This window comes from Chaetodon trifascialis, chromosome 6 (genome assembly GCF_039877785.1).
Source record: "Chaetodon trifascialis isolate fChaTrf1 chromosome 6, fChaTrf1.hap1, whole genome shotgun sequence".
Classification (NCBI taxonomy): Eukaryota; Metazoa; Chordata; class Actinopteri; order Chaetodontiformes; family Chaetodontidae; genus Chaetodon; species Chaetodon trifascialis.
The window spans coordinates 14,333,355-14,349,201 of record NC_092061.1 but is presented as its reverse complement, the minus strand read 5'-3'; the positions used below and the strand labels follow the sequence as shown (position 1 = coordinate 14,349,201).

The following is a 15,847-nucleotide window of genomic DNA, read 5'->3' as shown; positions in this document are numbered from 1 at the left end:
TCAATAAAAAACAAAAATAATATGCTACTTTATCTTTTGGACGACACTCCTTTCAGGTTTCAGGTTCAAGCATAACATTTAATAACATTTGTTTCTTTGTGTTACAATGTGAAGACAATACAGAAGAATCGTAAGCTGCTCTTACCTGCAGACAGAGTCACCACCAGGACCAGAACTCCATAAAGTTGCATTGTGAAAAACAAAACAAACAGACTTTTAATCAATCCTGAGAGAGGAGAATTAGAGAATAGGTGTGAACTCTTCCCAAAAATGCCCTTTATTGTCCAATCTCTCAGTCTTCCTCATGTCCTCACCAACACCCCTCCCACCTGAGCTTGAGACAGCCATATAGACTATACAGTCGTGTCAACAAGAACTGAAAGTATCTTACCATGAAAGTCATCTTCAGTAGCTGATTTAATCTGTCCAGTGAGTGATACAGCAACATCACACACTTCACATTCACTTTGCAACCTAAGAACAAGTTAATTAAAAAAGCTTTGTCTTAAGCTTTGATTTATCAGTTCAGGCCACTCTGCACAAGATGTGAAAATCCCTCAATTTGGCGCCATCTTGTGAACATCTGATGGTAGTAAGTTTGAAAGGCTAAAGCGGAAGTGTTAAAGTAAATGATCATCAATATGGTTGTTGAACAGATTTACGACTGCTGCATCTGCACAGGTGAGCTGTTACACACAGATTCAAAGTTTATACAATGGAACTGTTTGTAATAAAGCACTTTTTAAGTAGCTAAAAGTCCAAGATAACCCTAACACCTCATATCCATTTGGTCTTCTAACTAAAGATTTTGCCCTCAGTGTGACATGATTTTTGCAATGTTTCTGAGATAAAAAACAAAAAAACAAAAACAGGATTGAACCAATTTGTTGACAAGGTATTCAAATTTCAATTGAGGGTCAAATATGCCAAGACTCCTAGAGTGCAGATGACATAACAGGAAACAGGGCCAAAACGCTGCAAAATGCCATCTGTATTATTTCTTTTTTGGTCAGATTTCAGCTGAATAAAGTTAAGGGACATCCTGTCATTTACAGTGGCTAACCCATTGTGGGGAGTGCCCAAGTTGCTGAAATCATCTGATTTTTACTGAAACAAATAGATAAGCTGTCCACATAACAATGATATACAGTATACCATCAAAGCAACTGAGTATCGGGAAGGGAAGGATAAGGGAAGCATAGACAGAGAGAAAAGAATAGGATCAAGGATCGACCCCTGAGGAGCCCCATATAACAGCGGATGAGGACATAGTTAGTATTGGAGAGCAAAAAATGTGTGCCCTCTGTGGAGGCCTCTTCCCGTTAACCTGCACAAGAATGCCATTCATACAAAACTATTTTAATACTGTGTTCATGGCAAAAGCCAGATTGAAATGTATCTAAAATATGATTCTCTTGAACAACTTCAAGAAGCTGCTCAATGACATTTGTTTCCAGTACTTATCAGACAGATGTTAGAGGGTTGAATAGATGAGAAAGGCTGTTTATAAATGCAAGTACATACTACTTGCCTCTGAAATGTTGCCTGGATGCAGGAGTCAGAATACATTCATTATAATATGGTCCTGAACAAACATTTATTGTCAGTCCAATGTAGTTGCGGCCAGTACGGGGACATTATTAAAACTTAATATTTAAAAGTTCTTTATTCTTTTTCAATTGTACAAATTGGGTCAGAAAAAAAACTCCAGCATAGAAATAACAAAATTCCAGAGCTTCAGAGAAACAGTGTGATGATGGTCGAGGACACCAGAAGGATGATGACACTGGGACCAGTTGGTATGGCACCGTTACACAAGTTCCCTTCACAGCAAGCTATGGCTCCACCACATGCTATGCTGGTTTGGCAGCCCTTTGTCACCATGTTATAACCTAAAAGACAAGATGAGAAAACTCTCAGAAACCAGTTTCTATATGATGTTTTGAATGTACATTTCACTACAGCGACTTATTGTGTCTGCTGTTTGATGATTGATTTTGCTGTGTGCCTGGAATTCTCGATATTAGCTAAAGAAAATATTAATGTGAAAGAAAACTTACCATCTACTCTGAGAGAGAAACAACGGTTGAAGATGACAGGACAAGATTTGGTGTCTGTGCAGGATTTAGGGTCAGTGGCTGTGCATGTGTAGCATCTTAATCCACATGCTATACAGAGACACACAACACACAAGTTCAAGACAAACCACTCATCAAACATCCATGTATTTTAAGTTTCAGATGTTTTGCAGCAAACACGTCTCAATTTGTGTTTCATAAATCATCATTTGAATGAGCGTAAAGTATATTCACGAATGTAAATAAGAATTTCAAATGTGTTCCTTTGCTTGTGAACTGGACAAAATGTACATCTGTGGATCAAGGAACAGGCTTGATCTCCCTATGTAATGTTGAGACAAATATTCTACTTTTTCTCCCCTTGTGGAATCACACAAAGCTCCTTCTTCTTCAGTGCTTTCTGTGTGTGTTTCTTTTAAATAAACATTTATTTGTTCAATAAAAAGTCAAACTGTGTAGTCACACTCAGTTTGACACAGGAAGTCAGAGCAAAAAACACTGTGAGCCACTCAAAACCACAAACTGCCATTTTTAACACATTTATCTTTGCTTTTAGATCAAACAAAAGAGATGAAATGTAATCTGAGTGACCCAGCTGTTGCACTTTCTTACTTCAGACAGAAATGAGAGTGGTATCAATCTTCTTATCTATCAAATCAGGATATTTTGTAAAATGTTGAACTCTGTCTTTTACTTTCAGAACCTTTTACATTAAACATCAACACATTTCTTGAAGTTGTGTTTAGTAACTGTAAGTTTAATGTTCAGTCAAAGCACATCGCATGAATCTGAAAGCTGTTCTTACCTGTAGACAGAGTCATAAACAGGATCAGAGCTCCACAAAGCTTCATCGTGAACAGAGAGACGGAACAGATTGTCTAAGCCAGAGGAGAGCTGAAGAGAAGCCTTCCTCTTTGAGCCCAACTCCTCCTCAGTCTTTTTTTCCATACATTTGCATTTCCTCACAAAGCCTTCTCCCAAGTGACCTGAATAATGTTGGCCCTAAAGTGACCTCATTATCCGTAAGACAGCCTTGTATTCTTTGGAAACGAAGACAACTTAATATTGTTAGACAGCATATAAGATCATCTTTGGTTGCAGAAAAAAGGGTGAATATTTTTATGTATTAAGGCCTTATTTTTCACCTCTTCTTCGCCTCTTTGCTGTCCAAACAAATACTGAAAAAGCACATTCACTTCCCTCAAGTGTTTCTGATAATACATTTTGTAAATCAGCAAAAAAACCCACTTCCTCTTGTGCTGTATCAGCTGAACAAGTGAGGCTCTGAATGACAGTCGTTCAGACAGACTCAGAAATAGAGTGAAATGTGGTACTGAAACAGAGAAGTTTAAGTGAAATGGAAAACTCATGAAGAGGGTGACCTCACTTTCTTATCAATTAGACAGCCTTTGACCTCATCTACCATACAGTGTTAGTTTGTCATGCTGGAAATATCAGGTTAAAATAAAGCCCGATTAAATGGGCCTAGTTCACAAGTTGCCCCATCTGAAATACTTCCACAGTTGGTGTGGAGCATCATTTTGAATGGTGCGGTGACTTGGAGGATGAGGAGGAGTGAATTACACTATGCTCCTTACAGTATTATAGTTTTCCTCCACATTTCTATCTCTGAGACTTGGTGTACAGCAGGAGGAGGGGTGGTGCTGTTCGGTAACCGGAAGTAATTTAAAACGTTTCAACATAAAAGCGTAACAAGAAGTAGATGCTGCAGGAGGAGGCATAGCTACTTAAAAATGTTATTTTATCGGCCCCTGTTGACCTAAACACATGCATTAATGTAAGAGAGGATGTCAAAGAGAAAAAAGTAGGTCCAGCGTAAGAAAAAAACCCAAAAAACTTGTCTACCTGTATCGGACTAAGTGACAAACAAGAAAAAGGCTACAACCACGCTGTCAAGACCAATGGTTTAATTTTGAAACAAAAACTTGTCTACCTGTATCGGACTAAGTGACAAACAAAACAAGGGCTACAACCACGCTGTCAAGACCAATGGTTTAATTTTGAAAATTGTAACCGGAAACCTCCTAATGTTCCGATTGGCTTAACGCCAGCTGCGTCATTTACGCGCCAGCGTGATCTCAGCACATGCGCCGCTATGTTTTGAAAACCCGGCCAACTAAAGCCTCTTTCTCCTCTGTTTAGCCTCGCCTGCGCACACATTTCTTTGTTTTTTTCAAGATGCATGTCATATGAGGGCAAATTAAAACATGCCAAAGTCTCTGAAGAAGTCGTGCACCACCCAAACCTCCATTAGCAGCTACTTCGGAGGACGGAGCAGCAGCGGTGCCTCCAAAACTCAAAACAAAAGTAACCAGAACCCAGCTAAGCTCCAGCTTTCAAGAAGCAAGGTGAGACGTGCTTCACCGAGTACATCACACACACGCTCAGATGACATGTGATTAACATAAAGTCAATGCTAATATCTGACCCTCATCTGCTTTTGTCCTGCAGCAGAAGGTTTCTCGTGATGATGTTGATGATGCTTTCGGGTTGCCAACAAAGCGAGCCAAGCTTTCTCCACAGGACCTGCAGGTGGAGGATTTGGACTGTGAGCCTCCTTCTGGTCAGAGCACTGAAGGTGAGAACGTGCGCCTCGAACAGATAATCCATTCGTTTCTTCTCAACCCCCACAGCAGTAGTCCAAAAAGTGTGACTCAGACTCATGTGGACAAAGTACACTGAAGACTGGACAGTGGTGTGTCTGCAAGGAATTGTGGGACAGCATTGTCTCCTGTTGTAAATGATGCATTAGAGGATTTGAACAGCTCTGATCATGACTGCCTCTCAGATACTTCCGGGTCAATATACCTTATAATCATACTTTAACAGCTTTTCTTCTCTCCTCAGAAACAGCGTTAACATCCAGCCGAGGAGCAGGCGGCCTCTGCTCCTCCACCTTGGAGAAACTGAAAGGCTTCACCTGCTCGGCTGAGTCCAGCGTCGGGCACAGTGACACTCAGAGGCCAGAAAAGAAGACGGGTGGTGCGAGCAGTAAAATCTATGACCAAGGAAACAGCGTTTGGCCTCCTCGGGACGTTTCAGAGAACAGACTTCAACAGCCGGAAGAGGAGCATGAGGATGAAGAGGAGGAGGTCAAAGAGAAGGAGAGTTCTGGGCTGGCTGCTGAAAAACAGGTGAGCAATATGAATGTTGACTCCATCACATCACTGTCATCTGAGTATGTCTTTGCTGATAAGAAAGCAGAAGTTTGTGTAAAGAAATGCCAATAACATGTTTGTGGGAATTTGTCAATGCATATTGTGGTGACACTTAAACAAACCGCGCACATTTTAGGGTCCTCTATTAAAAATATTTGTGTATGTTTTTTGTTTTGTCTATGTACAGTATGATGACTGGCCATTATATCATTATTGGATTTTTAAGCTCAAATGTCAGCATGTGTACTGGCCATAAAATCCAATATTGTCTGGCCATAGACAACAACAAATAGAAGTGAAGTGATTGAACTTGTATGGGGAAATAAAGTTTGCATGAGGTGTTATCTTCTCATTTCTGAGAAATCGGGGTAGGGGAAATAGAGAATTGAAAGATGAAAGGAGAAGTAACTGTTGCTACTAAAAAGACTGATTTTGTATGTCTCATTTGGATTGTTTTGTCAGGGTTTGCGCTTGTCTCAGTTTACCAAGTCAGGAGGAGAAGGAAGGGTTGCGGTGCCGAGTCCTCTGTCGGACTCTAGCGCCCCCTCCAGGCGCTCAAAAAGCGTGTACACTCCGCTGGAACAGCAGGTCATCCAGCTGAAGCAGCAGCATCAGGACGCGTTGTTGGCTGTGGAGTGTGGTTACAAGTACAGGTTCTTTGGAGAGGACGCAGAGGTGAGAGCTGATAACAGTCTGTGCTAATGATGCAGGACGGAGGCGAGCAGATCACAAAAATCAAAGCTGCATGGCAGCACTTTATTCTAAATGCACTACTTACAGTTATCCTTTATGGCAGCACAGACATCATTAGTGTGTGTGTGTGTGTGTGCGTGTGTGCGTGCGTGCATGTGTGAACAGATAGCTGCAAAGGAGCTGAATATCTTCTGTCATCTGGATCATAACTTCATGACGTGCAGCATCCCCACACACCGTTTGTTCGTCCACGTCAGACGGTTGGTGTCCCATGGACACAAGGTATGAATTATGGCTTGCATACTGTTTTTTTTATTCAGTCACACATTCTTTCTTTATCTCTGCGTTATTGTCTTGAATTTGCAGGTGGGTGTGGTCAAGCAGACAGAGACATCTGCGATCAAGGCCTCAGGGACCAATAGGAACACTCTGTTCGCTCGTCAGCTCAGTGCTCTGTACACCAAGTCCACTCTGGTGGGAGAGGGTATCCTGTTAGACCGTGACTATCTGTGTTTCCTTAAAACATTTTCTTTTTTGATCTCTACCTGTAAAGCAGTGTCCTTGACAGTTGTTTGAGATGTGAACCCGGTGTGCAGACTGGGGGACGTGGAGGAGGGGGCCTGCGGCGACGTTGTGTCGGACCCTCCTGACAGCTTCCTGCTGTGTGTCAGTGAGACCTGGGACAAACTGAGGAAGCAGCTCACTGTCGGGCTGGTGGTGAGTCTGATCAGTGCTAATTCATCAAAACTACTGAGGCATTCAGGCAGTTTGCTCATCAGGCGGTTCAGTTTTAAGCAGATTAATATTCAATGTTTACATCTCAGCTTGTTTTTCAGTACACATTAAGGGGTTGTGTTCACTGCATGATCCAAAAACATGTATTCCCATCTGCTTATTCTGTCTATAAAGAGTTTCTCAATTAAATGTGTATGTCATTTTTTACAACTGTAACAATATCCCAGATTTATATTACACTCTAATGAAAGATTGTATCCATAAAACCCAGCCCTGATATGCAGAATGAAGTGATAGTGTGTCAGAGTAATTAAATACAGGTTAATGCTCGTCACAGTGCAGCACCAGAGAAGATTACTCCTCTCATTTGTCTAAGCTTGAGGCAACAAAGTAACTTTATCTCACCTTTTCGCTGTTTTTCTAAGTAGCCTCAATTATGAAATCTTATTTCCCTCATACTGACTTCATGTTTTTATGGTGCAGCTACAACAAGGTGAACTTTGAGCATGAGCTGTACTTCTTAATAATCTGATTTATAAGAAGAGCATCCCCACATGAAATACCCAATGTTATTAAAAAGCAAATCATTTTGAGCCTTTGTCCTATGAACAGTGTGAAGGCATTATTTCATAGAAACATAACACTGACCCTGAAAAATGACACTTTTGAAATTGTGTTTAAACACATATTTGGTATTTCTTGAACGTGTGCTTTTGTTTGATGTTTGTGTGAATGTAGGCGGTGCAGCCCAGCACAGGGGACGTCTTAGTGGACTCTTTTCCTGATGGTCCCTCTCGCTCTGAGGTGGAGGGTCGTGTCCTAAAGATCAACCCTGTGGAGATTCTGGTCCCCTCTGACCTCTCCGAGCCAACCCACCGGCTCCTGCAGAGCATCACCAATGCCAGGTAGTGTGCTGTCAGGACACTAGAGGGCAGTCTGTGCACATTTACTGCATGACTGTTTTCTGAAGTGTTGAACTGTGCTGTGTGTGTTTACAAAAGTTTGTGTGTGAGTTTAGTGTATTTCTTTGTGAGGGATTGTGTTTGGATCTCACCTGGCAGGTAGACAGTTGTTTTCTGTGGAGCGCTCTGGGCTCAGTCTGGATGAGGAAATCAATGTGGGCTGATTGAAAGGTTATGTGATAAAGGCCCTCAGCACCCTGGGCCCCACCGCAGGGCTAAACAGGTCCAACCAGGACTTATTTATTTTAAATGTTCATAGACTGACTTTCCCCTTAAACCAATGTTGTCTTTAATACGTATTTTACAAAGAAATTTTTTTTGGGGAGATGATATGTTGAGGGGAATTCATTCACCAAATGTGTGAAGTAGTTTTAAATGTTGGAAAAAAGTTAAAGTTATTAAAAGTTTGCTGCTGGCCCCAGCAGGCTCTAGTGCTGATTTGTGAGCCTTTTCACTTGGGGTCAAAGAAAAAAAGTTTTTTCCCAAACTACAGCTGCTGGGAAGTCCAGTGGGACCTATGGGTATAGAAATATATCTAGTTTTGTAACGCACAGAACATTTCCTGCACAACATTTGCAATTTGCAGAACGACAAGCAGTAGATGCTCCGACCCTGACAAGATTTGAATGTGTCAACATCATTAAAATGCAGGAAATTAAAGGTGAGGCTCACAGTTTTTCAAGCCTGTCTTAAAGCAGTTGTCTGGTGTCCATGTGTGCATTGAAACAGGTTTTACTTGCTGTAATCATCCCTCCTCTTCACACTGGCTTAATGTGCTTTAGGTGTAGGTGATGGAGGAAAATTCCTTTCCTTGTTCTGTGCAAAACTGTGTTCAGAAGTTTACCTGAAGCTAATATGAAACAAATCTAGTGATTATCGTCTTAAGTTTCAGCCTTTTTAATACAGAAAATACTCTTTTTGTCACTGTCTCTTCACTGCTGCTCGGTGGGGAAACATTGTCCAGGGAAAGAAAAAGACTTGAGAAGATATTCACTTGATTTATCCAACTTGGTCGTCTGAAGCATCATATCAGCTTCAGATAAATTTTGGACTACATCCTTACACAGAATGAGGAGTGCTGATTTTGTCCCTCATCTCTCACATTGAAGCGCATTAGGAATGGATCTTGATGGTCAGTATGGGGCCAAGCTGCTGTACGAACCACGAGATCATAGAGAGCGAAACAGTTTGTCCTTTGCTCGTCAGCTGACTAACCAGCAACAGTGACGTCGAACTGATGTATTTCAGAAACCTGTTGCCTCCCATCGCGCTGCCATTGTGCTCATCTTTGCTGACAGTCTGCACCCGGCATGTTCACACCATTGGGGACGGGGTCCTCTGGAGGCTGCCTGTGATTGCATTATGCAGGGAAAATGAAACGAGGGAGTGGATTTGATTAGACGGGGATGGCTGGATAAATGGGAGGGATGTGGGAGGTCTTTTGTCTCTTTTCACCTTTTATTTTATTCCGCTGGCTATTTTTTTTTCCGTTTCATTTTTCCTCTTCAGTTTAAATTTGATTGTGGAAAGTTTGGTTCATTTGTATTCGTTCCTCTGTCTCTCTCTCCCCCTCCTCCTTTTTTTTCAGCTGTCCGTGTTGAGTGATTATTGCAGAGATGGGCCTGTAAAGGCCAGTCCGGGTTATTGTGTTTGAACAGCACTGCTCTCTAGCGTTGTGCTCATCAGAGACAAGACTCTTCTGGATTTTCAGCCTGTATCATTCAAATACGGGGCAGCTTTGTCTGTTCAGCTCAGACAGGAAGTGTATCACATGCAGTAGTCGGCTATGCCAGGCCCATTATGGATCACGGCTATTGGCGACCTCCCAAGATATTTTTCTAGGTGATTTGTGTTTTTTTCTCATTCATGATTCATCAGACTGAGACTCTTGAAATGCAAAATGATTGTGAAATAGATGTTCTGGTAGATATCAGCATCGATGACAGTAACGTCAAAATACGAAAGCAAGACTCACCCAGGTGAACATTTAAAACGTTTTTTTTTTTTTGTTTGTTTTTTGTTTTTTTGTGGCCGCTGCCGTTGGCTCAACAGCCTCCTTGTCTCTAGGGTGGGCTGACGAGTTGGGCCCCCTGGCAACGGGATTCATGTGTGTCCACGGAGCAGCAGGTAATGAGTCCCTGGGAGGTTGGTAGTAGCTAGGTGCAGTATTGGTTGCTTTACTCATCCACAGCCTGGAGTCATGAGTCAGGATCAGAGCGGGGACGGGGATTAGAGCAACCGAAAAGCTCACTGGCTGATGCTGTCAACACAAGTGTTCTCGCTTTCTGGCTTTTCCTAAGACTTTAAGTCGATGACTGACACTCGTGAAAGTTAATATTACATCCTGGTACACAGTACGACAGCGGTCATGTATCAGGATAGATCCACCCAAGCACACACACGCCCACAAATTTTTACTTTTATCCTTGTGAGAATACTTATTGACATGATTAATTCCCATGCCCCTTACCCTAACCTTAACCATCACAACTAAAGGCCTAAACCTAATTCTAACCTTAACCTTTCACGGTCTGTCCAGAAGTGAAGACTGGCCAAAATGTCTTCACTTTCAACCTGTAAAATAAAAATATAGCTGCAAAAGTGTACATACGAACACACCAGAAGACATAATTTGTGTATTTCATGTATGTGTGTGTTAGATTTAAATGGCCGCTCTCAGATCTTTGTATTCACCCTGCAGCAACAAATACTAATCAAGAGCCTTAATCTGTTGTGCACATTAACCTCTGATCTCTGGGTCACAGCAGCTCTGACTTGGCCTTTAGCCATCCCTGCTTTTGATTGATTATCACCATCACGGTGCTCGAGCATTTGAAGAAAAAAAAACGGATTTACAAAGAATTGGTCCGTCACCTCTTTGCGTGAAGCACCCAAGCCTGCACATCTGCAGCGTAATGAAATAAAACCCGTTAACTTGGACTGGAGTGAGGAGCAGAACTCAAACCTCTGGTCAGTGTCCATCTTCCTGCGAGACTTCCTAAAGATGCTGGGTCCTGCCAGGTTTTCTGCCTGCACCCCTCTGTCCCTGGATCAATACCAGCAATTGTCTCTGCTCTTGTGAACCTCATAATTTACTTGAATTGACAGGAAAAATGATTAATGATTGTAGTTTGACTGCACAATATGCGGCCTATTGATCACTTTTTTATACAATCTTTGCTCCCAGTTCGATCATTGACCGAAGGGAAAGACGATGACTCTTCTGTAGGTGTGTGTGCGCGTGTATAAGCATTACAGTAGGAAACGGAAGAAAGAAAATGCTCCAGCACTGCGTTCACAGCCACGTGTTTACCTTGGTTGCCCTGGCAACAACAGAGCGGACAAAGCAACTGAATCCTTGAAAGCAGCAATGCCGAGAGAGTGAACTGAGCAATAGGGAGGTGTGATGGCACAACGGGGAGCTGCAGGGAAACTGTGTGTGTGTGTGTGTGTGTGTGTATGTGACTGAGCTTTGCGTCCATGTGTGTGTCACGGAGTCGAACGACAGGACGACTGGAACACGCAGCGCTGCGGTGTGTCATTTTCTCCTCACAGACAGGAAGATGATGAGATATCGGATGTTGCGTTTCCTCCGGTCTGTGCAGTGACAAGCACCACTAACCACTTGAATCAATGCTGCCATGTTGTTCCTCACCAGTGCTCAGGCTGATGACCGAGTGAGAGTTGAGAAGAGGGACAGCGCTCAGTTTGAGTTCGCCTCTGCAATGAACACAGTCACCGAGTTTTACTGCCACAGCCAGGAGAAAGGTGTGTTTGTGCCACTGTTTGCCTCTTTTCTTTCAATCCTTTACCTTACGTACTCTCACTGAGCCCAAGATAGTCATTGAACTGCAAAGCCCTGGATATGTCTGAGGAGCGGGCCTGTGACTCATAGCTGTGTTTTATCTGGGAAACTGTGGCATGTTTGTGCGTCTGTGTCCTCCAGGCTCTCGCTCTTTGTCGAGTGTAGCGTCCTTGGAGAGCCCAGTGATCTGTTGTCTGGGGCCGCTCATCCACTACCTCCAAGAATTCAACTTGGAGAGAGTTCTTCGGAGTGAAAGGTACACGTAAGCAAATGTGCACACATACTCAGCAACACAGGCTACGATCGACAGACAGAGAGTCGTCAGCTGTTTTGATAATTGGTCAATTGTAATTTTTCATGCAAAAATAGTGATTGCATGAGTGGTTCAAACTTTTAGTTTCTAATTTCAACTGAATCTCCTTGCGTTTTTACTTTTGTTTGAACAAAACATTTACAGATGACACCTTGGACTTGTAGGACTTGTAATATTCCACAATCTATTATTCATCTTCAGCTTATTGCCCATCCTTTGCCCATATACAGCATCTTGAGCTGAACTTCAACATTTACAAGCCAGGAAGTTTTCCGTCATGGGATTATTTTGATTTTCTTACTTCTAGTCGTCACATTTTTATGCTCTTCGCAGTAGATGCATTGATCATTTGTTGCCACAGCTGGACTTTGATTTTGTGCTCCATGCAGCTCATTTCGGCGTCTGTCCTGTGCGTCGGAGGGTATGATCCTCAGCGCTGCCACCCTCAGGAATCTGGAAATCCTCAACAATCAGGTAAAAGCACATCTCAGCTGCCAGTCATGGCCACTCATCAAGCATGATGAAGGGGTGAGGTCTGTCTGGATGATAGTGGGACAGCGACAGTGGGAACTTTTCCTCTGCTGCCACCATCAGGTTGGCATTTGTGTTTTTGAGTGAAATATCTCAATTTTGGATTGCTTGCCCTTAAATTTAGTGCAGACATTTATGTCCACCAAATTTAAGGTGAACTTCCATCACTTTGGTGATTCCCTTAGCTTTTCATTTAGCACCGTCATCATGTTAAAATATCACTATGTCCAATACTTTAGTTTATGACTGAATACAGAGAAAACTGACATTCTCATCAGCGTCAGCAAGTTTAATGCTTAGCGCTAATGAGCAGATGCTAGCACGCTAACAGTAAACATTATACCCTGCTGAACATCAGCATGTTAGCGTTGTCATTGCGAACATGTTAGCATGAAGACGACAGCATGTTAGCCTGAGGCAGTACAGTCTCACAGAGCCACTTGCATGACTGTAGACTCTCTGTCTTGTTTATTATTTTAGGTCAAAATGTGAAACTTAAATCTCTTTGGTTTCAGTTATTAAGTCTTGTCATTAGCGAGTTAAATTTAGCTATGTTTTTTACTCTTCAGCTGCTAAAAGCTCCTCTATGTTCACCAGCTAGTTGCTAACTTTTAGCTGTTTAATGCTGAGCAGGTGGTGTTCAGTGAGAGCTTTTCACTGAAAACAGCTGCCTGCTGCTGCGCAAACCATCACAAAAATATAGATATAGCCACTTCATAATAAGTCCTCATTTTCGTGACTTATGCCTGACTTCAAGTCCAAATCTGAAGTCAACTGCCCGGGCTACAGCGCTAAAGTGGAGGGAGATTGCTAAAGAGAACAGACATGCACGGCAGCGAAAGTTAAGAAGCTTGAATACGATGTTTGTTACATTCACCTCAGTAAAAAAAAAAGCCTGGGGAGGAGACAGACTGACCTGCTTTGCTTGAGTTTTCCATTTTTGGCAAGCTTTCAGCACATAACAGTGTTGACAGCCGGCCAGCTAGAAATGTTATGCCGCTGTGCCAGAGCAAATACTTTCTATGTCAGGTTATCCAACTTTCAGAAACCAGTTTACAGTCAGAGTTGCATGTGGGACTGTAAAAGTGAAATGGGAGAGTTAACCTGTTGTCTCTCGGATGTTTCTGCCGTGGCGTGTGTGTCACGTGTGGAGGTCAAGCTCACCTCATGTTTATCACTTCATAATGTTCTTTTCTTCCTCACGTGGGGCTCATTCGAGTGATGTACATGTGTACAATGTGTTTTGTGTTGGTGTGTTCTTTTGATGGCAGACAGATGGTGGTGTGAAGGGCAGTCTGTTGTGGGTGTTGGACCACACTCGCACTCCGTTTGGGAGGAGACTGATGAGGAAGTGGGTGAGCCAGCCCCTCACAGACCCGCAGTGAGTACAGACCCTCTGATGAAGCCTGACTATCAGTGCTGAACTGTGCGCCTCTGGCTCCTCTCTCTATTCTTATCATTTATGCAGTTTTGAAGAATGAAATAGAGGATTAGCATCTTTCTTTGTGACTTGCGTAAATGAACTTCAGAAGTCACATGACTGTGTAGCATATTTTGCCTGAAAAGATATTAAATTACAGCAGATGACCTTATTTTGCTAAGAAGATTTTGCTGATTTACACTCACTCTCTGTAGAAATAGTCAGCAGTCGTATTAAATAACAAAACTCAGATTGCATTAAATTAACAATATGAATGTGACCATTAATACGCTAAATGCTTCCATGAATTAATACAAAGAATACAGTGATGAACAATTAATGAATAAATGATTGAATGACTGAAGTCTGCACAAAAGAACACGTGGAAGAAATCTTCAAGTCTTAGCAATAAAATAAGACTTAAGGCGCTGTTCAGCAGCTGAGAGGCACGAGCAGCCAAAACAATTTATATGAAGTGATTAGATCTCTTCGCTGTATTGATGGGAAATCCTAATGGCTGATCTGAAGTATCCCTGTTAGTCTTTCTCATCAACCCAGCATCACAGGAGAAGTATTGTTTCACCTGTTGTGTGATGGCTGCTTCTCTATGAGGACGGCTCTCAGGTGTGTTCAGGCCCACGCAGCAGCTTGGCCAGCTGATGTGTCTCTTTCTCTCGTCTGGAGCTCTCTGAAGCTCTTGGATTTTTTCTGGCATCTTGGTTCCCGCATGGCGACTTTGGCTTGAGTCGGCCGTCTCTCAACAGGCGGCGGGGTGATAACCTCTTCACAACACGCCCACTTGGGCGTGCAGGAGACGCAACGGCAGCTTTGACAGAATGTGTCGCAGTTCTGACTTTTGTAACTGATCAAGCTAGAAATGAAGGCATTGAGCAGACTGTAGTCCTCAAACAAGGTTTCTTCCTTTCAAGTTAGCCGGATGTCTCGGGATGCAGCTGATCTCTGCGCTGTGGAAGCGAGTTGGTCTCTGGACAAACAGGCCGGGGGGCCTGAGAAAGAGGCTGAAGTCAGTACACTGAACGGAAGTGCAGACGAGGCGCAAACTGAAGAAAAGCAGGGGCTGCTGTCAGAGGCGTGCAGCTTTACCCCCTCTCCCTCTAGATTGGTGTTTTTCTCATTCTTTTCTTTATTTCCAATTTATTTACAAAAGAATTGTTAAAGTTCACCACAAGTTTCATGCTTCCATTTGAAAAAAACAAAATATCACCCTTAATTGTGAATTGGTAGGTTTATATGTCATAATAGCAATCATGTTACAGCCTCTGTTATATATGGACAGTGTATATGGTATATACCTTTACAGTGGCATGCAAAAGTTTCAATCTTTGTCCTAACAATCAGAAACTATGGGCTCCTCTAAGCTGCTGTCTAGCACTATGAAAATTCAATTTTCAGCCAGCAGAGTGTTTTCAGGTAGCCCGGCGCGGATTGATGACGGATTGGGTTTGTGTTGCACTCAGATTCACAGGGAACATTTGACTGGTAGAGGGAAGAATGCATTCAATGAAATACCAACAAGTTCTGGGAGAAAATGGAGGATAATGATCGTAAACACACCTCAAAATTCACAATAGACTACCCCCCGAGACGCAAGATGAAGGTTTTGCAGGTTTTGCCCTCATCATTGAAAATCTGTGGATAAACCTCAAAAGAGCAACACACGCAAGACGGCCCAAGAATCTCACAGAAGTAGAATCCTTTTGAAAGGAAGAACGGGCAAAAATCCCCCAAGCAACAATTGAAAAACTCTTATCTGGCTGCAGAAAGCATTTACAAGCTGTGAATCAAAGCCGGTGTTACTATAAAGCACTGACCATGCAGGGAGCCCCAACCTTTTCTTCTGCCACGTTTCTCTTATTTGTTGTTATGAAACTGTAACTTGCATAAAATATTGAAGAAATGTGTCATTTTAACTTAAGCTGTTTGGAAGTTAGGTAATTTATTTCTTCACTTAGCTATTCACAATAACAGACATTTAGAGCAGGGGTGCCCAAACAGTGAATTAAATTAGTAGAATAATTACTAATAACATTACTTTCTCCTTTGTGTCTCGGAAGAGGACCAACAGGTGTCTGCGTACACACACACACACACACACACACACACACACACA

The 15,847-nt window shown here is 42.5% G+C and overlaps 2 protein-coding genes across 3 annotated transcripts in view; one reads left to right on the top strand and one right to left on the bottom strand.

Moving 5' to 3' along the window:
* Positions 1 to 145: 145 nt before the first annotated feature.
* On the bottom strand, positions 146 to 3,723 carry LOC139332757 (lymphocyte antigen 6G-like). Its single transcript, XM_070964850.1, has 3 exons — positions 2,884 to 3,723; positions 2,061 to 2,168; positions 146 to 1,892 (listed from the first exon to the last, which is right to left on the bottom strand). Exons 1-3 carry the CDS (start codon positions 2,927 to 2,929, stop codon positions 1,738 to 1,740), a joined length of 309 nt encoding a protein of 102 aa, XP_070820951.1. The 5' UTR covers positions 2,930 to 3,723; the 3' UTR covers positions 146 to 1,737.
* Positions 3,724 to 4,182: 459 nt separating this feature from the next.
* msh3 (mutS homolog 3 (E. coli)) overlaps positions 4,183 to 15,847 on the top strand; it is a 40,750-nt gene continuing 29,085 nt past the window's right edge. Inside the window, exons 1-12 of one of the 2 annotated variants that reach the window (XM_070964426.1) lie at positions 4,183 to 4,447; positions 4,551 to 4,677; positions 4,947 to 5,233; positions 5,720 to 5,932; positions 6,116 to 6,232; positions 6,317 to 6,434; positions 6,528 to 6,667; positions 7,424 to 7,590; positions 11,306 to 11,415; positions 11,594 to 11,708; positions 12,155 to 12,239; positions 13,568 to 13,677. In XM_070964426.1, the coding sequence (XP_070820527.1) occupies positions 4,307 to 4,447; positions 4,551 to 4,677; positions 4,947 to 5,233; positions 5,720 to 5,932; positions 6,116 to 6,232; positions 6,317 to 6,434; positions 6,528 to 6,667; positions 7,424 to 7,590; positions 11,306 to 11,415; positions 11,594 to 11,708; positions 12,155 to 12,239; positions 13,568 to 13,677 (1,730 nt within the window). In that variant the 5' untranslated portion in view covers positions 4,183 to 4,306. The remainder of the gene's footprint in view (positions 4,448 to 4,550; positions 4,678 to 4,946; positions 5,234 to 5,719; positions 5,933 to 6,115; positions 6,233 to 6,316; positions 6,435 to 6,527; positions 6,668 to 7,423; positions 7,591 to 11,305; positions 11,416 to 11,593; positions 11,709 to 12,154; positions 12,240 to 13,567; positions 13,678 to 15,847) is intronic. The other variant, XM_070964427.1, reaches the window with a different exon arrangement.